Raw genomic sequence first — 24,443 nt, 5'->3', positions numbered from 1 at the left:
CTTAATTTAGCTGGGTCAGAAGCCAATGAAAGGATGCATGCATTTGTGTATGCACCTGCTGTCTATGCAGGAGAGAGGGAAATAACATCATATTGTTGTACAGACTGAGTCAAGGGAGGACCCCGAGTGCTTAAAACATAAATTCAGAGAAATGTGTAACCTCCAGACAAATGTTACAATGCAGAGGCACTTATTTTACACAAGAGATCAAAAGCCTGGTGAAACTTTTGTAACACATACAACTGACTTGAGAAACAAAGCTAAAACGTGCAGATTTGGTGATTTAAGGGATGAGTTGATAAAGGACAGACTTGTGTGTGGTGTTAAAGATGATGTTGTGAGAAAGACTTTGCTTCATGTCAGTGATTTAACTTTGAATAAAACCATTGAGATTTGTCAGATATATGAGCTCACAGAAAAGCACACAAATATGCTTAAAAATGAGCATAGCTCTAGAAGGCACAGTGACAAAGCTCATGTTGATAGTATGCAGCAGGTGGTTGAACGAAACAGGCCCAAACACATGACAGCAACTCTAGCCCCTGCAGAACCCATTGGTAAACCCCAGAGTTTTCCAGCAAATTCCAGAGTTTGCACAGTCTCAGTGAAGTGTAAGAGTGAGTCAGCAAACTCAAAGCACGGGCCCCAACCCAGTTTCATAGCCAGCTGTCGTAATTGTGGTAGAAATCATGAACCTGAAAGGGAAAAATGTTTAGTTTTTGGTCAACAATGCCACAAATGCAATAAATTGAATCACTTCAAAAGATTTTTTTTTTAAATCATAAGACCCATATTCTTTTTTATTAAAAGGGAACATTTTAAGAAACAAGTTGATCAATTAGAGAGCTGGAACCCTACTCTTTACGTTGATGGTGCGTCAGTGCTTTATGAAAAGTCAATGCAGTAGATTTAAGGGCAAAGAACAAAGTATTTTTTACTGTTCAGATAAATGGCAAACCTGTAGAGCTCAAAGTTGACACAGGTTCCAAGTCCAATGTTATGTCAGCAGAAACATTTGCTAGTGTGTGTCATGGTGAAAGGCTTGATCTGGCAAGGTGTGCAAAGCTTGTTGTTTATGGAGGTGAAGAAATTCAAACTGAAGGCTCAGTAGTGCTTTCCTGCTACTCTGCTGGGAGAAGCTAGGACTCGTTATTTTCTATGGTCAGGAGGCACATCCAGTCATTATTAGGGCTCAAAGACAATTTGAAACTGGGACTGGTTTCATTTAAGGAAGTTCATCAAGTTAGCTTGAAACACCACTAATCTAATTTTGCCCAGTACATTTTTCTACCTACGCTGATCTCTTCGAAGACAAACAAGGGAAGCCTCCAGTTGTGTAATCCATGAAGTTAGACTTTCAGGTCAGGCCAGTTGTTAGACCAGCACATAAAGCTCTAATAGCCATGCAGGACAGAGTCAAAGCCAAGCTAGATAAAATGGTGCAACAAGGTGTGATTTGTTCAGCTGCAGATCCAACTGACTGGGCGTCTTCTATGGTGGTAGCTCATAAGAAAAGCTCAGAGAACATCAAAGTATGTACTGATCCATGAGATTTGAACAAAGCACTAAAACGACCTCATCATGCAATGCACATAGTCGAAGAAGTCGCAGCACTTATGCCTAATGCCACTGTTTTTTCTGTCATAGATGTAAAGAGTTAATTTAAGCAAATTCAGCCAAGAAAAGACATCATCATTGCTCACTACATTTTGTACTTCGTTTGGCAGGTACAGAATTTTGAGAAGGTCATTTGGGATAAATTCTCCCAGTAAAGTCTTTCAGTGTGCAATGGTACAATTTTTGTTTGGGTATCCTTGTGCTATTATAGTAGATTACATACCAGTAAGAGGTAATGGTGAAGCTAAGCATGACAAGAAACCTCAGAAAAGTTCTGAAAAAGGCATCTCAAGTGAATCTTAAGCTCAATCCACACACATCCAAATTCAGGCTACAAGAGGTTACTTATGTTGGTCATTTATTTATTAGTTCAGGCCTACGACCAGACCCTTCTATGCAAACAGTCATTGTCAAAATGCCAGCTCCAGACAATATTCAAGCCCTCCAACATTTTCTTGGCAAGGTTAACTACTTAAGCAAGTTCATACCAGACTTGAGTCAAATATCAGCACCGCACAGAGAGCTGACACATAAAGATGTATCCTGGTCTTTGTTAGAGTAACACCAAACAACATTTGATGTCCTGAAACAGATAATTGCTACTCCACCAACTCTCAGATACTATGATGTTCACAAGCCAGTTACTCTTTCATGTGACGCTTCAAAATTTGGTCTTAGTACAGTCATTCTACAAAAGGGCCAACCTGTTGCCTATGCATTGAGAACTCATAACCAAACTGAAATGCAGTATGCTCAGATAGAGAAAGAGCTTTTGGCAGTTGTGTTTTTATATTTGAAGTTCCATGATTACGTTTATGGTAGACCTATGCAGATCGAAACAGACCACCAAACTCTAGTTACTATCTTGAGAAAGCCTATGCATTCAGCTCTAGCCAGATTGCAACGTATGATGCTTAGATTACAAAAGTATAATTTTACTCGTCTACAAGAAAGGCAAACTTCTTTATCTTGCTGATACATTGTCCAGATTGCCCAGATGCACCAGAGAACAGCATGAGACTGAAAACCTCAATTTTGAAGTCATGGAAGTGAGAAATTTTTCTTCCACATGTTTTGATGAACTAAGAAATCACACAGCCACAGATCCAGTTTTACAAAGGCTCAACGACTTTTATCAATCAAGGATGGATGTCAAAGCAATGTAGTTTATCTCAAGAAGTGCAGTCTTATTTTCCATACAGAGATGAGATTTTGTCTGACAAAAGTATCATTATGAAAGGTCCGAAAGTAATTGTTCCAAGTTCTTGCAACAACAGTACATTACTATCTTGCATCATGGTCACCCAGGAATCAACTCTTCTAAAAGAAAGGCGAGAGGACTGGTATTTTGGCCTTCTATGTCGCAAGACATTGAGACAGCACATTTATCTTGTTCCATATGTAATACTACTAATCCACATCAACAGAAGGAATCACTTAATCTAAACCAGATTCCTGAACCACCTTGGTCGACAGTAGCCACCGACATTTTCAAATGGAATGGTCAACATTACTGGGTGTTAGTAGAGTCTTACTCCAATTGGTTCAAAACTGAACTACTTCCTAACCTAGCATCCAGTACTATCATTACTAAGATGAAGCATCATTTTGCAGTCCATGGTAGTCTACACAACGTTATTTCTGACAATGGCACGCAGTTTACAAGCCAACAGTTCAAAAGATTTGCTGAAGAATGGGACTTTACTCATGTCATGAGTAGCCCAGAATATCCACAGACAAATTGTTTGGGAGAACATGCAGTTCAAAGAGAAGTCAAAACAAGATAGTAGTGATGTCTTCCTAAATCTTTTGAATCTCAGAAGCATTCCAAGTGACAAACATCTTGGTTCATCTGCTCACAGACCTCTGTTGAGACAAACCAGAACTATAGTACTAATCAGTAGTCAATTGTTGGTTCCATGTGTCAAGAACAACAGATCAGTGAAAGCCAATCTGCTGAAGAAGCATTTAACCCAGAAGTCCTACTATGATACGAACAGCAAACTGCTCAATCCATTACAAGATGGAGAAGTGGAAAGGATGCAAACATCCAAAGGTTATGATCGGATTGGTGATGTGAAGAATATTTGCCCAGAGCTGAGATCGTACATTGTGGAATCACAAGGAGCAAAGTTTAGGTGGAATCGGAAACATTTGAGACCAGTGTCTGAGCCTATACCACAGCACATTGCCTGTGATCTCAGAGTTGTCCAGTGTTCCAATTCCAGAGGACGTTACAGAGAATAGTCTCATTCCTGTGATAAATCCAGAAGTTCCTAATATGAGTTGTTCACCGTAGACTGTCCCTGTTGTTAAATTTAGTCCAGACTGTTATGTTACAAGAGCCAGTTGTACCTCCAGGCCATGTAACAGATAAACAGCAACTTGGACATGAACATTGTGTTTGTTTCTAATGTCTATAATAATGCATGTCTAACTCCAGTGTTGTTTTTTACCAAGGGCAATCTTTTTAAGAGGGAGGATTTAGATCAGTGTGTGTGTATGTACCTTTACAAAGCTATCCAAGGGCTTGCACAAGTGTAGAAATACTGAGCAAATGCAAGTCTGACTGCCATTTTCTAGTAAGGTGTTGAGATGTAAGCATGTATGTATGCACATGTTTGTTTATATTTTATGATGCTGCTATCCATCCTGATGTGTTTCTGTGTATTAAAGCATCTAATTACAAAGACATGAATCTGGAGCACTTCTCCCTGGGCCTCTGCTGAAAACTGGCTTCATTCCAAGTCGGACTTTCCCGATAAACAAATGTTAAATAAAAAATAAAAATAAACAAAATAACCCACCTGCTTGTCATCTATGTTAGCGAGAGACGAGTAACAATCCCAAACTCACTGTGAAATTTAAGAAAATCTTTAGGAAATGGAAAGAGGCAAAGAATGTGTTACATGAATAGTTCTCACAATTTTTTTTATGTATTAATGCTATTTTACACGTTGGACTTATTTTATGTTTTTCTTCAATATTATGTATTTTATAGCAGTCTGTAAACAGTGTTCATTTAGCAGCTTCATTCTAGTCATACAAACAGTGCAGGTTTGATATGAGGGGTATAACATTGATTTAAAATGCTTATACATTTTCAAAAATTTCTGACACTAAATAATTTGAATTGGTAATGCAGAGTAGAAATTTACAGTTTAAGTAATTATTTTAATTGTTCTTTTTTTTTTTTTAATATAACAGTGGTTGGCTATTACCCTTAATAAATCAATTATGGGATGCCTTAGGTAATCTAATGGTTTTCCAGAAATTTCTTCACTTGGGGTGGCAATGAAGACCATGTTATTACTTTGGCATGTCTTACTAATCTCATATGTTATCTTTCAAATTTAGACTTTTATAAGGGAGTATTCAGCAGTCTATTAAAAAGTATTATCCCATTTTCAAATGCTTCTTTGTTTAAAAGACAGGGAAAAAAAATCTGAATTTGAAAAAAAAAGTCAAATTATTTTTGGTTAGGTGTTTGTTTTGTGAACTACGGTGGCATAATAAAAGACTGCACAGCTTCATTCTACAAATGATCAAAATACTGTGTTTTCAACAAAATCTGGTTTATGACTATGCATTTTTCCATCTAAGCTCACAGCAGTGTTATCTCACTGTTATTTTAGACTTATTTCACAGCTATCAAAGGTGATCATTTCTTACCTCAAGCCATGATGAGAAACTGTGTAGGGATGTAGCATACCACGTAGATACTGCATCAGCACTTTAATGTACACTGAAGTTTTGAGTACTCAAACTTAACCATGGAAGAAATCATTTAAACTGGTATGAGAGTTTCTCTTACCTATCAAGATGAGACATGACAGTCTTTCTAATATCAGCCCCTGCTTCCTGAAGCAGTCGAACAATTTGGCCTGGAGCATCTGGGTTTCTGCCAGGATGGATGATCAATGGACAGCCAAGCTGCGTCTGTGCATGAGCTGCTGCCTGAAGAACCTTTTTCTCACTCTCAGTCAAAGGCCATGAGCAGCCGATCTCTCCAATTACCCCGCATTTAATATCTGTGCCATCAACTCCAGTAATTACTTCATTAATAATAATTTCAGTAAGCTAGAATAAGAACAAGCATTTCCTTCAGTTCACTGTATTCAACTGTAGAAAATACACTCTTCATAAAATTGCACATAACTAAATAAATAAATAAAACAGATATTTACCAAGCTTACATTCATTAACATCAGGCTGTTTTTAATGTTTTTAAAGTGCAAATTACAACATTTCTTTCATGACTTCAGCATTTAACATTGTCATCAAAGAACTACAGAATGACTTAAATGACTGCTCAATCAACTAATCAGTTCAGTAATTCACTTCCTTATTGATTTATGCATGTTTATATGTATTACATTTGTTAACTGGGTAACAGCAAAGGTTTGAAGACCATTTTCAGGCACAACCTGAACCAACCTCTTTAAACCTGCGTGTACATTACCTCATCCACCACATTGCAGCTTATTCATCCATAAATATTAATGTAGCTAAAACACAGAAAAATGCCTGCCTAAAGTTGTTTTGACACTTGTTACTGGTAACTACTACAGTCATTAGAAACAAAAAAAAATCTTATATAGAATCCCATTTTTCACACTGCCAGGTAGTTATCCCTGTCGTGGTTGCTATTCTTTACCTCACACATGTACACACACTCACAACTATGTCCAATTTATAGTATCCAATCCACTTTCTTCATGTCTTTGGAATATGGTAGGTAACCGGAGAACCGGTAGAAAAAAACATGCAAACACATGGAGGACATGTAAACTTAAGTGAGAAAGACATGTGTGAATGGGCGTGCCTTTGCTGAAGGTTGGGGGTCGGGCTGGCAACTCAGCACCATAAAAATCTAGTGCCAATCATTAGCGGACCGGAGTTCCGCTGTGGCAACCCCTAACCGGGAAAAGCCGAAAAGACAAACAAACATATGTGTGTGTGTGTGTGTGTGTGTGTGTGTGTGTGTGTGTGTGTGTGTGTGTGTGTGTGTGTGTGTGTGTGTGTGCATACGTGTCTGTATTTTCCCCTTGGCACTGTGATGCAAAAGGATATAGCTCTGACCTAGAGGACTCACAATGGAACAGTGGCTACAATGCTAGAACAGTCAGGGACGGGTGGGTGGGATATGCATGATATGCATTGGTGAGCTCACCAAGGAGGGTGAGAGGGAGGAAGAGTTGTGGTGGCTCCATCCCCTGTGGTGACATGCTGAGGGGAGTTGCACAGGCCACTTCCCAGAAAACAGGCCCCAGGAGAGAGGGACATGGGTGGGATGGCCTAAGCCATTGTTATTAACCCTTGTAACGGTGTATCACGGAACAGGCACACATCTAAATGAGGGGCATAGGTGTCTTCTCTGTCATGTGGAGTCCATGTCATGGCCATGGGTGGGGGTAAGGCTGCTTCCATAAAAATGCCCTAATGGCTACAAGGATAATGGCTCTGAAACTGGCTCTCACACGGAACAAACATGTTGGGAACAGCTCTCACCCTAACAGGAATGAATATGCCAATATATCACAGGCTGATGATCAGCAGACAGCAAGGCACAAAAAGTGCAATTAAAATTAAAAAAAAGTGACTCTACAAACACTCATACTAGGGACATAACCCTACACCAACAAATAAACAACACTCGTTTGAGGAAAAGGTTCTTAACTCAACACATTCCCGGCCAATGAACTAAGTTACCACTACAAGCCAAATAAGTATCACTTTGTCTGCCTTTAAGGCTGGCCTTCACACTCATATGGGTATACACAAATTTACACCAGGGGCTGAACACTATTAAGTGGTTGTAAACCGAGTAAGAACCTTTTAAGTGAGTCTGCTTAAAGGTGTTTATAGTTAGGCATTTTATGGTTCTTGCATACCTTTCATCCTGTTAGCACAAGACTTCCAGACAAAACCACAAATAATGGGGGAGCAGAAGCCCAAAATCAGGGACAGATTTTAAATATTGCTGCCATAAATACAGGAAGTTAACACAGGTTTTGTACTAGTATGCATTTTCTGAATAATATGCAGTCTAAATGTCTGTTATTTAGTGACTTCAATCCTTCATGAGTTGCCAGAAATCCGCAATCAATTCTGAGCACACCTTTGTTGTTACATTTACATATTAAATTGTCATTTTCAACTAGTCACATCCCCAGAAAGTCTAGCACCATTGCTCATAGCTTATCCCATTCTCAGATTTACAGAGTTCAACAATTGCCACAGGATGCCTGCCAACATCTCACCCTGATACCAGAGAAAGAAGGCAAAAATCTGTGCATTCTGCAAAATTCTCTTTGCAGTTGAGAGGTATGGGTTCCTGTGGTCACTTAATCAAACCAATGCTTCCTACAACAATTACCAAATCATGACAATGGGGTAACCAAAATACAAATCATGTTGCCCACAATAATATTTTTATTACTATGAGCTTTTGTCCACTCAGAGACTTTACCAGAACAAGTCAAATAAATTAATTACAATTCTTATAACAACAACTACGACCTATTGGTGCATCACCACAATAATCTTTTACATCATTTCTCCCATATAAACAAACTTATCACAATATCTCTTCAAATGTTGATATTCAAACCAGTCTGTAACAATTATTTTCCACTCTAAAAATGTTAAAAACTCTGTTGTATAATTTTATACCTATATGTAATATTATGTAAAGTGCAACAGGTCAAAAGATCAAGTTAAAAATGTATAAACAAATGAATTCATTATTACAACGATAAACAGTTTCTAAACAAATGCTCAGTGGTAAAATTATTAAAATATATATGTAAAATAATTTAAATATATTTCAAGATAAATATATATCAAAATGACTTAAGGAAACAAAGAACAGGAAAGCGTAGCTGATCTTAATTTTAACACCAGGTCAATGGAAACAGTCATTCAGTCCCAGAAAATTACTGGCATTAAGTTTGAACTGCCACAATAACTCAAAATGTTCTCATAATTTTCCCATTAGTCACCCCTTACTTTTCCATCATTTCCAACAATGTTTATACAAGGCATTATTTTCCACTTTATTCTTAATATATTTGAAATGCTCATAAATCCTCTTCCTCAGAGCTCTTCTGGTTATGCCCACATAAAATGATAAACATATATTACAAGATGCCAGATATACAACCCCTCTGCTTAAACAATTAAAATGTGTAACTTTTCAACATATGTCCAGCAACAGGACTTATTGTATCACTATTGGATACAAAAGGATATTGTACACATCCACCACAATTCTAGGTACCCTGGGGTTTGCAATATTCTGAATAAACTCATTACCTTTTTCTAAAATCTCCTTGACATTATGTCCTCTCTTGTAAGTAAATATAAGTAGTTAAGAAAATACTTCCAAAATATTGGGCATTTTCAAAAACATCTGCCAATGTCTAATTATAATATTCTGTATTTCTTTTGAATCATAATTGTATCTTATATTAAGGGATCTAATATAATTACCATTTTTATCATTATGTGTACTTGCATTCTTATAATCAACTTTATTTGTATAACTTTTCTGTAGTAGTGGGACATATTTTTTCCCAGTTATCATGACTTGGTAATTGTTACAGGAGGTAGTGTTTTGATGTACTAGTAAAGTACAGTTTTGTACCTACCATAAATGTAGATGTTAGAGTGTATACACTGCTGCAGTCATTACGCTTGGGTTATCCTGCCGTCAGGCACTTCCCCAGTCGGCCTGAGTTCCAAAGTTTTGGTCCGGCATCGGTTGCTGTCGCCTCCTCCCTGACGTCAGTGCGGCAGGGGTATATAAGATGCAGCCGACGCCATTTTCTTCAGTTTTTTTTGCCCCAGATGTCAGGTGCCCCCAAATAGGTAGGCAATTCAAATTGCTAATAAAACATACATGAGAAAGGCAAACAACTTTCAGCTACCAGCAAATACTCCCCATAGGTAGTAAAGAGTACAAGACATAGGTACGTACCAGTAAGTAAGAGGGAAAGGAGGGAGGGTAACCTGGACTGCAGCAGTGTATACACTTGATCATATACATTTATGGTAAGTACAAAACTGTACTATGTTCATCGTGTTACACTGCTGCAGTCATTACACTTGGGTAGAATCCCAAAGCTGAAGTAGGGTGGCTGGTTCTATAAGGCATTAGGGGTGGCTATAAGGCCCGGCAGCACTGCAGTGGCGAAGCCAGCTCTGGATTTAGAGTATAGAAGCAGATGGTAATGCTTGGTGAAGGTATGAACAGAACTCCAAGTTGCTGCTTCCAAAATATCCTTGGTAGGTACTCCTCTGAGGTAGGCAGTTGAAGTGGCTGTTGCCCTAGTGGAGTAAGATCTAATGCTGCTAGGTACAGGTTTCCCATAGTGTGTATAGCAGAAACGTATACAGTGCCCTATCCATTTTGAAATAGTCAGTTTTGAAATGGCTTTTCCCTGTGCTCCTGCAGCATATGCTACCAATAATTGCTCAGATTTCCTGAAAGCTTTGGTTTTGTCCAAGTAGAAGTGTAACTGCCTGTGAATGTCCAAGGAATGCAGTAGTCTCTCCCCTTTATTCTGTGGTTTTGGATAAAAAGTTGGCAAATTAATAGTTTGGTTTTGAGCCACACTGGATACCACCTTTGGCATAAACGTAGGGTTAGTTCTTAAAGACACCCTGTCCTGGTGGAAAATAAGGAAAGGTTCCACTGCCATTAGTGCCTGTAATTCTGAAACTCTTCGTGCTGATGTTATTGCCAGGAGCAGAGCAGTTTTCCAAGAGATATATTTTAATTCTGCTGTGTTAGCTGGCTCAAAAGGAGGTAAAGTTAATTTTTCCAAAACAAAGTTGAGGTCCAAAGTTGGAGTAGGTGCTCTACGGGGCGGTCTTATGTTTTTAGCCCCTCTGAGGTACTGTCTTAGCAAAGGATTAGAGAAAATTGGTGGATCCGTGTTGTAATGAGCGGAGATGGCAGAGGCATGGATCTTGATGGATGAGAAGGAGAGGCCTTTGTCCAGCATCTCAGTTAAATATTGTAGTATCTGAGGAATGTTTGGGACATTAGGGTCAAGGCTGTGAGATTGGTTCCAGGCACAAAATCTCTTCCATTTATCCAAATAGGCTTTCCTGGTACTAGGCCTTCTGGCCTCCAGAATGACATCCATAACAGCTTTGGAGAGCGGCATTGCTTGCTTGACTAAGGAATCTTCCATGCAGCTAGGTTTAAGGTCTTTAGCTGGCTGTGTAGTATCTGATTGTTGTGCTGAGTCAGCAGATGTGGGATTTGAGGCAAAATCCAGGGTGGTCCTTGTGCTAAGTTCTTTAAGATTGGGTACCAGTGCTGGCGTGGCCAGTCTGGTGCAATCAGGATCATCTTTGGCTCTTCTTGCCTGGCTTTTATGAGTACCTTTGGCAGGAGAGGTAGTGGTGGGAAAGCGTATACTTGTAGGTTTTTCCAGCTGAATGAGAGGGCATCCACTTTCCATGCTTGTGGATGGTAACTCCTTGTGCAGAATTTCTGTAGCTGGCAGTTCATTGTGGATGCAAACAGATCTATGTCCGGGCTCCACCATTTCTGTGTTATCATTCTGAATATTTGTGGATTCAATTCCCATTCGTGGGGATCCATGATGTTTCTGCTTAAGTCATCTGCTAGTGTGTGTTTTTCTCTCCTGTCAGGAATTGTGCTTGCAGATGAACTTGATAGTTTAGAGCTGTGTTCCACAAGGTCATGGCTTGTCTGCAGAGGGGGTAGGAGTAAGTGCCCCCTTGCTTGTGTATGTACCACATAACTGTAGTGTTGTCTGTCTTTAGTAATAGATGTTCATCGTGCATACAGCTGCAGTCATCACACTTGGGTTATCCTGCCATCAGGCGGGTCCTTGGTCGGCCGAATTCCAAAGTCTAGGTCCAGCGTCGGTTGTCGTCGCTTCTTCCCTGATGTCAGTGCGGCAGGGGTATAAAAGAGGCAGCCGACGCCATTTTCTTCAGTCTTTCTTGCCGCGCGGTGCCCGAAGCAGAAGCTGTTCGCAAGTGCCGGTCGGCCAGCTCCTGAGATTTACGAACAGTATTTCAGCCTAAGTCTTCTTTAAAGCTAAGTACCCCGTTGGGGAAACTTTTCTTGCCTCAGACAGATGTCAGACAAAGTTAATAATTGCATTTCTTGTGGGAAGCAAATACCGCATAAGGATTTTCACTCTTACTGTATACCTTGCTTAGGGCCAGACCACAACGTCTCGGCCTGCCGTTTTTGTGCTAGATTTAACAAGCGCATTATTAAGCACCGGGCGGAGTTCGCCCTTCATTATTTTGGCAAAAAATGTAATTATATCATGTCATCGGATACACCGACGCCAGTTTTAGGCAAAAGATGCAAGGATAAGGACATCAAGGCCCCATGCCTAAAAAACAGATGCTTAAAATGGCTGAGGATTTGATTACTCTCATCAGGGGTTCTCAACCCCCCTCAGACAAAAGACCCAGGTTGGAGGAAGACTACCCTTCCTCAGACCAGGCTTCTATTACCTCAGACCATTCTGAGGACCAGGATTATGCCTATTCCCCTTTTGAAGACTCTGATGCTGAGGAGTCTATTCCCTTGGTCTCCCCCCCTGAAGACTACTCTTTTGGGGAAACCCTGCATACATTGAGAGAGCACTTCCACTGGGAAGGCCAAGATTACTCAGATTCCAAGAAAAGGCTCAGGGAATTTTTACTGCTTCCCCAGCATAGGTCCCTGGCTATCCCTCCTGTCTTAGACATTTTGGATGATGTATACGCAGAAGCCAGTCTTAATCCAGACTCTTTACCTCCAGCCCCAGTTAAACCAGACAGATATTACCGGGTTCCTGATTCTCACCAGTTCCTTTATAAAAGCCATACTGCGGACCGAGAAACAATTTCACAAGGTCCCAAGGGGATTAAGGCCTCTACTGCTAAAAACCCTTTACCTTCAGAGAGAGATTCCAGAGCATTAGAAAGGTGGGGGAAAAAGGTGTATACATCAGCCACTTTAACCATGAGGGCATTAAACTGTCAATTTCACATGTTAAAGTACCAACAGTTCTTGCTATCTCAGCTGAAAAGCAAAATGACACAAACAGAACAACCAGATTTGAAAGAGTTGCAGGATTTGTTGCATGGAGCAGAACATGTGGGGAAACATACCTCGCAGTGTGGTTTTGATGCTTTAGAGGCCTCATGTAGAGCTGCTGTCACAGGATCTGTCATACGTAGACATGCTTGGCTCAAAGAGCAAACCTTACCAGATCATGTCAAAGCAAAGTTATTAAATGCACCACTACAAAAAGATGTATTGTTCGGTGTTAAAGCTGAAGAGGTACTAAAGAAAATGGGGGAAAAAGCGAAATCTATGCAAACAGTTAAAGATTTCTTGCAGGTGCAGCCTCCACGCTTCAGCAGAAACTGGCCTTAAAAAAATTGGTCCTTTCCAGCCACGGACAGACCCCAAAGGGGCAGATACAGATGCCCAAGGGGTAGAGGACAACCTCAAGGATCTTACAGAGCTAGACAGTGGCAAGCACCAGCCCCAAGAGGTGGAGAAGATAGACCACAGTCATTTAGAAAACAGACACAATGACTTTCCTCTATGCCTGCCAAACAAAGCTATAATGGCAGCACCTTTGGGTGGAAAACTGGCCTTATTTTCAAAAAACTGGCACATTGTTACAAAGGACAAATGGATTCTGGATATTATACACAGAGGCTACAGGTTCCACTTTCACACCCTTCCAAAAATGAGAGGCATGCCAAACCTGCCACAAAATCAATGGGCAGAGGCACAAAAACAAATTTCCGCTCTCATGGATATGAAAGCAATTCAAGAGGTACCTGCAAAACAACAAGGTCAAGGTTTTTATTCAAGACTATTTCTGGTACCAAGGAAGGACAAAGATTGGAGACCCATCTTAGACCTATCTATTCTAAACACATATCTAGAGGTACCAAAATTCAAGATGCTCACATTACAGCAGCTTCTTCCCATGCTGGGCAAGGAGTCTTGGCTGGTAACGTTGGACCTCAAGGAGGCATACCTGCATGTCCCTATCAGACAAGATTGCAGAAGATACCTCAGATTTCTTGCAGGTTCAACCCATTACCAAGTCTCTGCATTGCCCTTTGGCTTATCTACTGCGCCCAGAGTGTTTACGGAATGCCTGGCATCAGTAATTGCCTTCTGCAGACAACAAGGAATCCAAATCTACCCATATCTGGATGACTGCCTGATCCAAGCGGATAGCAAGGACATTCTATTGCAGCATCTGGCGTTTGTAATAAAACTGTTAAATTACCTGGGTTACACAGTGAACAAAAAAAAAATCAAAACTAATATCTTCTCAACAGATAATTTTCCTGGGTGCTAGCTTAAATACAATGACCCAGATGGCCTACCTCACACCAGACAAACAAGGGCAACTGTCTCAATACTTCAACAAAATGGCAACTTTAACCAGGCTAACTGCAAGGAAAGTCCTGCAGGCTCTGGGGTTCATGGCGTCTTGCATCCTACTAATACCATGTGCAAAGCTGCATTTGAGGAAACTACAATGGTACCTAAAACACTTATGGTCTCAACACAGCCACAGCTTGGAAACAATTATACCACTCATTCCATGCCTTCAAAAGGAATTTTTGTGGTGTGCGCAAGCATGCCAAAGAAACACAGGTCTCTTTCTGTTTACCACAAGCAACTCAAATCATCACAACAGATGCCTCAGACTATGCCTGGGGAGCACACATGGCAGATCAGTGCATTCAGGGAAAATGGTCCCAAAAAGAGATGCACCTACACATCAACCAAAAGGAGATGCTAGCCGTGCAAAATGCTCTTATGACCTTCAAAGACCTACTGCATCCAGGCCAGCTATTAATAAGGACAGACAACACCACAGTCATGTGGTACATAAACAAACAGGGGGGGACTCAGTCATATCCCCTGTGCAGGCAAGCTATGACCCTGTGGAACACAGCACTGGAATTACAAATTCAACTACAGGCACAATTCCTGCCAGGGAAGGAAAACACACTGGCAGACAACTTAAGCAGAAATATGACAGACCCACACAAATGGAAGTTACATCCTCAAGTCTTCTCAAGGATAACTCAGGCATGGGGACAGCCAGACATAGATCTATTTGCTACCCACAGAAATTACCAGTTGGAGAAATTCTGCTCAAGGACCTATCATCCACAGGCCTGGAAAGTGGATGCACTCTCGTTCAATTGGACAAAATTGACAGTCTATGCCTTCCCGCCTCTATCTCTACTGACCAAAGTCCTATTAAAAACCAGAGCAGAGAGGCCACAAATGATTCTCATTGCTCCAGACTGGCCACGACAGCACTGGTATCCTCTCCTAAAGAGCCTGTCACACTCACCACCATGGATCCTACCTCAAGTTCCTCTTCTGTTGTCCCAGCACAACTACAAAACCCTTCACAGTCAGCTCAGAACATTAAATCTAGCTGCATGGAGAATACCTTAATTTCCCAACAGACTCTCCTCTCCAAGGAGGTGCAGGATGTCATCTTGGAGGCCAGGAGACCCTCTACTAGAAAAACCTACTCCGCCAAATGGAAACGATTTTGTTCCTGGAATCAAGCAAAGGGCCAGAATCCTTGGGTAATAAATATACCTCAAATTTTACAGTACCTAGCTGAGATGTTAAACAGTGGCCTTTCCTTCTCCTCCATCAAGCCATTTCAGCACAATACAATATGGATCCTCCTTTATTCTCACATCCTCTGTTAAGGCAGTTCCTCAGAGGGGCAAAAAATATAAAACCCCCACGGAAACCACCAGTCCCAGCTTGGGACCTCAACTTCGTATTGGAAAAGCTGACCCTGCCTCCTTTTGAGCCGGCTTCTTCAGCAGAGTTACAATACTTGTCGTGGAAAACAGCCTTCCTTCTGGCTATTACCTCAGCATGCAGGGTTTCAGAGCTACAGGCCCTCACGGCTGTGCAACCATTCATCATTTTCCATCAGGACAGGGTTTCCTTATGAACCAACCCTACCTTCATGCCAAAGGTAGTATCCAGTGTAGCTTTGAATCAGACTATTCATTTACCTACCTTTTATCCAAACCCACAGAACAAAGGTGAGAGGCTACTACATTCCTTGGACATTCACAGGGAACTTCGTTATTACTTGGACAGAACAAAGTCATTCAGGAAATCTGAGCAGCTCTTTGTGTCCTATGCTACAGGTGCTCAAGGAAAGGCTTTTTCCAAACAGACTATTTCAAAATGGATAGCCCACTGCATACGCTTTTGTTATTCATTTCATGGAAAATCAGTGCCTGTATACATCAGATCCCACTCCACCAGGGCTACAGCTACCTCTGCAGCTTTCCTCAGGGGGGGTCCCTACCAAGGACATTTTGGAAGCAGCTACTTGGAGTTCAGTGCACACATTCTCCAAGTACTACCACCTTCCACTATACTCAAAATCTAGAGCGGGCTTTGCCACAGCAGTCCTGCAGGGCATTCTAGCCCCTCCTAATTCTGCTTAGTACCAGCCACCCTTACTTAGCTTTGGGATTCTACCCAAGTGTGATGACTGCAGCTGTATGCACGATGAACATAGTACAGTTTTGTACCTACCATAAATGTAGATGTTCGAGTGCTCATATAGCTGCAGTCCAGGTTACCCTCCCTCCATCCCCTCTTAGGACAGGGCTTATGACAAACACCTTTAACATACAACCTATTTTGGGTTTTCCTTTATGGTGTATTTGCTTGCAACTACTGTTTTGATTTATCTACTTATGTATGTTTGCATAACATCATGTTTTGCCTTCCATTCTGGGGGCACCTGACATCTGGGGCAAGAAAAACTGAAGAAAATGGCGTCGGCTGCCTCTTTTATACCCCTGCCGCACTGACATCAGGGAAGAAGCGACGACAACCAACGCCGGACCTAGAGTTTGGAATTCGGCCGACCGAGGACCCGCCTGACGGCAGGATAACCCAAGTGTGATGACTGCAGCTGTATGAGCACTCGAACATCTACATTTATGGTAGGTACAAAACTGTACTTTGTCCTGGATGTAGTAGGTCCTTGAAAGCTATAAGGGCATTTTGTACAGCTAGCATCTCTTTTTGATTGATGTGAAGATGCCTTTGTTCTGCGAGCCACTTGCCCTGAGTACAGTTGCCTGCCATGTGTGCTCCCCAGGCATAATCCGATGCATCTGTTGTCAGTGTTTGCCTGGCTGTGGGTTGAGTAAAAGGCTGTCCCTTGTTGAGGTGACAAGCTTGAGCCCACCATTGAAACTCCTGTTGAAGGCAAGGAATTAGTGGTATAACTGTTTCCAAACTTTGACAGTGATGAGACCATACATTCTTTAGGTACCATTGTAGTTTCCTCATATGCAGTCTGGCATATGGAATTAGTAGTATGCAAGATGCCATGTAACCCAAGGCCTGCAGAATTTTTCTTGCAGTGAGTTGGGTCTTTGTTGCCATCAATTGAAAGTATTGAGTCAGTTGTCCTTGCTTGTCTGGTGTGAGATAAGCCATCTGGGCCGTTGTGTTCAAGCTGGCACCCAGGAATATTATCTCTTGTGAGGGCACTAGTTTTGCTTTATTTTTGTTTACTGTGTATCCCAGGCAACTTAATAACTTTTTTACAAATGCCAGATGCTTTAGAAGAATGTCTTTGCTCTCTGCTTGAATCAGGCAGTCGTCCAGGTACGGATAAATTTGAATTCCTTTCTGTCTGCAAAATGCAATTACTGGTGCCAGGCACTTTGTGAAGACCCTGGGCACAGTAGATAAGCCAAAGGGCAGTGCAGAGAATTGATAGTGCATTGAACCAGCTATGAACCTGAGGTATCTTCTGCAGTTTTGTCTGATAGGGACATGCAGGTATGCCTCCTTGAGGTCCAATGTCACGAGCCAAGCTTTCTTGCCCAGCATGGGAAGAAGCTGCTGTAGTGTCAACATTTTGAATTTCGGAACATCCAGGTAAGTATTTAGAGAAGAAAGATCCAGAATGGGCCTCCAGGTTTTGTCCTTTCTGGGAACCAGAAAGAGTCTTGAGTAAAATCCTTGTCCTTGCTCCTGTGGTGATACCTTTTGAATAGCTCTCATATCCATGAGTGCTGTAATTTGTTTTTGAGCCTCTGCCCATTGATTTGGTGGCAGATTTGGCATTCCTTTTAACCTTGGCAGAGTGTGAAAGTGGAACCTGTAATCTTGAGATACAATGTTGAGAACCCATTTGTCTTTGGTGATCATATGCCAATTGTGATAGAAAAGTGCCAGTTTTCCTCCCAAGGGGGCTGCCAAGAGAGAATTGTTTGGCAGCTGTAGTGGGAAGTCATTGGGGCTGCTTTTTATATGGTGTCTTCCCCTTCTTTCTGGCCTGATGCAACCCATTGTCGAGGCCTGTAAGGACCTTGTGGTTGACCTCTACCTCTTGGATATCTGTATCTGCCCCTTTGAGGTATGTCTAACTGGAAAGGACCAATTCTTAGTTGGCCAATTTCTGCTAAATCTAGGAGGCTGAACCTGTAAGAAATCTTTCACCGTTTGCATAGATTTTGCCTTATCCTCCATTTTCTTTAATACCACTTCTGCCTCAACTCCAAATAACACATCCTGCTGCAGAGGTGCATCCAATAATTTTGCTTTAACATGATCTGGTAACGTATGTTCTTTTAACAAAGCATGTCTTCTAATGACAGAGCCTGTAACTGCTGCTCTGCAGGAGGCCTCTAAAGAATCAAAACCACATTGCACAGTATGTTTTCCCACCTGTTCAGCTGCATGCAATAAATCCTGCATTTCTTTAAAAGTAGGAGGATCTGAATCTGGAAGCATTTTTTGTTTCAACTGAGACAGTAAAAATTGCTGATATTTTAGCATGTGAAACTGGCAATTTAAGGCTCTCATTGCTAAAGTTGCAGATGTATATACTTTCTTTCCCCATATGTCTAATGCTCTGGAATCTCTATCAGAGGGAACTGGATTCTTGGCTGATGAGGCCTTAACCCTTTTGGTCCCCGAGAAATAGTTTCAGGATCAGCAACAGGGCTTTTGTACAGAAATTTGTGTCAGTCAGGGACTCTGTAGTATCTGTCAGGTTTAACTGGGGCTGGAGGTAAGGAATCAGGATTTAAGCTGGATTCAGTATGCACATCATCCACAATATCTAACACTGGTGGAATAGCAAGGGGTCTGTGTTGAGGTAATAAAAGGAAGTCTGAGCCTTTTCTTGGATTCTGAGTAATCCTGGCCTTTCCAATGGAAATGCTCCCTCATGGTATGCAAGGTTTCCCCAAAGGAGTAGTCCTCAGGCGGAGAGGCTGATGGAATAGACTCCTCAGCATCAGAATCCTCATAAGGGGGTAAAGAATATCCTAGGTCTGAGGATGAATCTGAAGAGATGAAGAGATGGACACCTGGTCGGATGAATCATAGCCTGTATCCTGTCTAGGCCTTTTATCAGGAGGGGGATGGGACCCCCTGATCAGAGTGATTAGGTCTTCGGCCATTTTGAGCATTTGTTTCTTAGGCATGGAGGCCTGTGCTGGAGAATGCTGCATTTGTTTCTTTGATTTTTAAAGCTGGTTTAGACTTAGCAAAGGGTTTAATGCTTAACTGAGTAGGTCTGAAAACACCCTCTGAAGCTGCAAGCTCCCTCTGAAGGGTTAGTTTCGGTAGGCTGAATAACTTGTGCGTCCAAAGGCCCAGCCATCTCCACGTGGGAGTCAGAGGTGGCCTGTGGTTCTACAGAAGCGGTCGTCAGGGGCTGCAAAGGCACCTCGCTGAAAACCGGAGAGCCGGCGACTGGCCTAGAAGAGGTTTCGTCAGTTTTGGGCCTCGGATGCCTACCTTGTCTTTGTGCTTTTTATGTATTCCGGTCGTCAGAAGTTCCGACTGCATAGTATAATTGAATTTTCTACCAAAATAATGTCGGGCAAAATCAAACCGACATTTAATAGTGCGCTTGTTAAACCTAGCACAAAACAGACAACCAGTGATGTTGTGGTCTGGGCCTAGGCATGGGATACAATAAGAATGGAAATCCTTATGAGGAATTTGCTTCCCACAAGAAATACAGTTATTAACTTTTACTGACATCGGTCTGAGGCAAGAAAAAGTTTCCCCAATGGGGTACTTAGCTTTGTAGAAGACTTTGGTTCTAGATTCGGAATGAAAATCTCAGGAGATGGCCGACCGGCACTTGCAAACTGCTTTTGCTTCGGGCACCGCGCGGCAAGAAAGACTGAAGAAAATGGCGTCGGCTGCATCTTATATAGCCCTGCCGCACTGATGTCAGGGAGAAGGCGACAGCAACCGACGCCGGACCAAGACTTTGGAACTCAGGCCGACTGCGGAACCACCTAACAGCAGGATAACCCAAGTGTAATGACTGCAGCAGTGTAACACGATGAACATCTGTTACCTGCTGGTTAGACCACAGCATTATTTGGTTTCTGTGGTCATTTGCCTAGTACTGTTCCTACATTCCCAACTCTATACATGTATGTGCATACATACATTGTGGATGCAGAGAACGGCACCCTTGGCTAACATCAAAGACTGCAGCAATACTAATTTCATGAACTTTAATTATGCCCTGACTTAGGAATGGGGTCAATTTCCAAGGAACTGGTAGGTAAGTTCCATGATTAAGCTGAAAAAGCTGTCGGATTTCCTGAGAAAGCTTGGCAGCAATAGTCAGTAAAACAGGTAGGGTGTAAAAAAAGTAACATTTTCCCATTTAAGTACAGCAAAAATCACTTTAAACATTATCCTTAGCTTCCAAAAATAAAATAATACAACTTTTACCACAGAAAAATATAGTTTTAATAACTTACTACAAAAAAAAGTAACAGTCCTGTTTGTATTCAGAAGTCATTAAAATACTTTTTCCTACCTTAAACCATAAAGTTTTACAAACAGAGTAAGTTTTTTTCCAACTAAAAGTAAAGTGTCAGTTATCTGCAATGGAAGAGTATCAGCTGACCTTCAATCTGTGCTTGCAGAGGAGCTGTATTTTCACCAGTAGGAAAGCTCTGAAGGGCTTAATGCCCAAACACAACTTCTAGTTAGCTCATCTCATGATAACCAATGGATGTTCTTCGTGTTTCACTGTTGCAGTCATTACAGTTGGGTTATCTGCTTGCAGGTAGCCCTCAGTCGGCCTGATTAACAAAGTCTTGGGTCCTGCGTTGGTTATTGTCCCTTCTTCTATGACATCAGGTCGTCAGGGGTATAAAACATGCAGCCGACGCCATTACATCAGTCTTTCTTGCAGTGCGGTGCCCGAAGCAGAAGCAGTTCACAAGTGCCAGTCGGCAGACTCCTGAAATTTTCGTTTTCGAGTTTCAGAACCGAAGTCTTCAACTAAAGCTAAGTACCCCGTTGGGGAAACTTTTTCTTGCTCCTTACCGATGTCAGTAAAAGTTAATAATTGCATTACTTGTAGAAAGCAAATACCTCAAAGATTTTCATTCGTACTGTATTCCTTGCCTAGGCCCTGACCACGACGTACCTTGCTGTCAGTTTTGTGCTTTATTTAATCAGCGTACTATCCGTCGTCGGTATATTTTCACCTCTAAATATTTCGGTTCTCAGTTTAATTATCCAGAAATGTCGTCGGTTAGCCATCCGACTACCGGGATTCCAAAAAAATGCAAAGATAAGACAGACAGGCCGCCGAGGTCCAAAGCTGCCAACAACGAGTATCCTAAGCCAGTCGCCAGTACTCAGTGAGGCACTTTCGCAGCCCCTGATACCCGCTACTTCTGATTCGCAGGTCTCTACTGAGACCCATTCGGAGTCCGGTATTGCCACAAGGTGCTTTAACTATGGAACCCGCCGATGTCTCTACCTTGGATGGGTCCAGAGCCGCTGTGCAAGCACCAGCTTCTGAGGGTGTATTCAGGCCTATGGACTTGCATATTAAATTGACGCCTCCTTCATTACTTAGGCCTAAATCTCAATCCATGTTTAAAAAAATGACGCCCAGGCCACATGCTCAGGCCTCTATGCCTAAAAAACAAATGATAAGAATGGCTGAAGATCTAATAACTGTAATCAGGGGTAGCCAACCCCCCCCCCCCTTCTAAGAGGCCTAGGACTGAAGTTGATTATGAATCTTCTGATCAGGATTCTGTTTTTTCTGATTCTTCTGATGATCTGGATTTGCCCTTACCTACTTATGAAGATTCTGATGCAGAGGAATTTATTCCCTCTGCTTCCCCTCCTGAGGATTTTTCCTTTGGGAAAACCTTACATACTCTAAGGGAGCATTTCCACTGGGAAAGCCAGGATTTTTCCGATTCAAAAAAGAGGCTTAGGGATTTCCTTCTCCTACCTCAGCATAAGCCTTTAGCTATTCCTTCTGTACTAGACATTGTTGATGATGCTTTTTCGGAATCTAGTTTTGGCCCCTGATTCCCTGCCTCCTGCTGCTAGAAAACCTGACAGACACTACAGGGTCCCTGAGTCCCACAAGTTCCTTTTCAATAGTCCTATTGCAGATCCAGAGACTGTTTCACAGGGACCCAAGGGCATTAAGGCTTCTACTGCTAAAAATCCTACCCCTTCTGATAGAGACTCCAGGGCGCTGGATAGATGGGGTAAGAAGGTTTACACTTCTGCAACCCTGGCCATCAGGGCTTTAAACTGCCAGTTTCATCTGTTAAAATATCATCAACATGTTATTGGACTGCTTAAACAGAAAATGTTGTTGATTCCTGACTGTGTGGAAAATAAAGAATTGCAGGATTTAATGCATTCTGCCGAACAAGTTGGAAAACATACTTTGCAATGTGGTTTTGATTCATTAGAGGCCTCTTGCAGGGTTTCTGTTACTGGGTCTGTGCTCAGAAGGCATGCTTGGCTTAAGGAGCAATCTTTGCCTGATCATGTTAAAGATAAATTGTTGGATGCTCCTTTAAATCAGGACCACCTGTTTGGAAACAAGGCTGAGGAAGTTCTTAAAAAGATGGAAGATAAAGATAAATCTATGCAAACTGTTAGATTTTTTTACAAATTCAGCCTCCTAGATATAGTAGGCACTGGCCCTCTAAGAATTGGTCCTTTCCAGCCCCTTCCAGGTCTTCTCAAGCCAAACCCAGACACAGCAAAAACCCCAGGTTTCAGTCCCAGGGGACTCACGGAACTAAGCAGTGGGGGGCCTCCACTTCCAAGTCTGGGAATAATAAGACACCCCCCTATGGTAAACTGTCTCAATGACTTCCTTTTAAAATTTCCAAGCACTTACCATTACCCAGGACAAATGGGTTTTAAATATAGTGTCCCAGGGATACAGATTTCACTTCCACACGTTGCCAACACCAAGTTGGTGGCTGGACCTACCCCCAAATCAGTGGGCAGAGGCTCAGAAACAAGTACTTTCTCTATTAAGCATGTGGGCTATTCAACTGGTACCAGAAGAGGAAAAGGGACAAGGTTTCTACTCGAGATTTTTCCTGGTACCCAAAAAAGACAATTCATGGCGTCCTATCTTGGACCTGTCTACTCTAAACACCTTTTTGGAGATTCCAAATTTCAAGATGCTGACTCTTCACCAATTACTTCCTATGCTAGGCAAAGATGCCTGGTTGGCAACACTAGATTTAAAAGAAGCATACCTGCACATCCCAATCAGGGAATCTTGCAGAAGATACCTGTGGTTCAAAGCAGGCTACACGCACTATCAGTTCTCTGCACTGCCCTTTGGCTTATCTACGGTGCTCAGGGTATTCACAAAGTGCCTAGCTCCAGTTATTGCATTTTGCAGGCAAAGAAATATTCAGATATACCCATACCTGGACGATTGACTAATTCAGGCAGAAAGCCAAGACATACTTTTGAATCATCTGGCCTTTGTAAAAAGGGTTCTAACTTGTCTGAGGTACACCACAAATGAAAAGAAATTGCACCTGGTACCCTGTAAACAAATTATATTCCTGGGAGCAAGCTTGAATACAACTTCCCAGATGGCTTACCTCATGCCAGAAAAGCAAATTCATTTGACAACCTACTTCAAACAAGTGGCCACAAAAACCCTGCTATCTGCAAGACAAATACTGCAAGCCTTGGGGTTTATGGCCTCCTGCATTCTTCTAATTCCATATGCAAGACTGCATATGAGGAAACTACAGTGGTATCTAAAAAGCCTATGGTGTTAGGAATCATTGTTTCTAGGTCTTGAGAATACTATCATACCTTGCCTACGCCTAGAGTTCCTTTGGTGGGCAGAGGCCTGCCACCAAAACAAGGGACTACCTTTCACACCACTCCCTGCAGCCCAAACCCTAACAGATGCATCAGACTAGGCATGGGGGGCTCACCTGGCAGGGAAGTGCATTCAGGAAAAATGGAACCCAAGTCAAATGCACCTGCATATCAATCAAAAATAAATGTTAGCTGTACAGAATTCTCTGACAGCCTTCAAGGACCACATTCTTCCAGGACAACTAATGGTAAAGACGGACAACACCACTGTTATGTGGTACATAAACAAGCAGGGGGGGTACACATTCTTACCCCCTCTGCAGACTAGCCATGGCATTGTGGAACACAGCCTTGTGCTACCAAGAGCACCTGCAAGCTTAATTCCTGACAGAAAAATGAAATACACTGGCACACAGACTAAACAAAAACCTCATGGACCCACATGAGTAGAAACTGGAACCAAGGATTTTCAACATGTTGACAAGCAAATGGGGGAGCCTCTCCCCAGAACTACCAATTGGACAAGTTTTGCACAAGGACTCCCCACAAACAAGCCTGGAAAGTGGATGCTCTGTCCTTCAGCTGGAAACCCTATCAGTCTATGCCTTCCTCCCTC

At 42.0% G+C, this 24,443-nt stretch overlaps 1 protein-coding gene across 1 annotated transcript in view; it reads right to left on the bottom strand.

The window, feature by feature from the left end:
- Positions 1-24,443, bottom strand: part of PTER (phosphotriesterase related) — a 594,119-nt gene that overhangs the window by 276,637 nt on the left and 293,039 nt on the right. The window contains exon 3 of the mRNA XM_044067533.1: positions 5,432-5,697. Coding sequence (XP_043923468.1) covers positions 5,432-5,697 — 266 coding nt within the window. The remainder of the gene's footprint in view (positions 1-5,431; positions 5,698-24,443) is intronic.

The sequence above is a fragment of the Protopterus annectens genome, chromosome 3.part1 (assembly GCF_019279795.1).
Source record: "Protopterus annectens isolate FY-2018-M chromosome 3.part1, PAN1.0, whole genome shotgun sequence".
In the NCBI taxonomy this organism is placed as follows: Eukaryota; Metazoa; Chordata; order Ceratodontiformes; family Protopteridae; genus Protopterus; species Protopterus annectens.
Note: the sequence above shows the minus strand (reverse complement) of the source record. Positions and strands in the feature narration are given on the sequence as shown.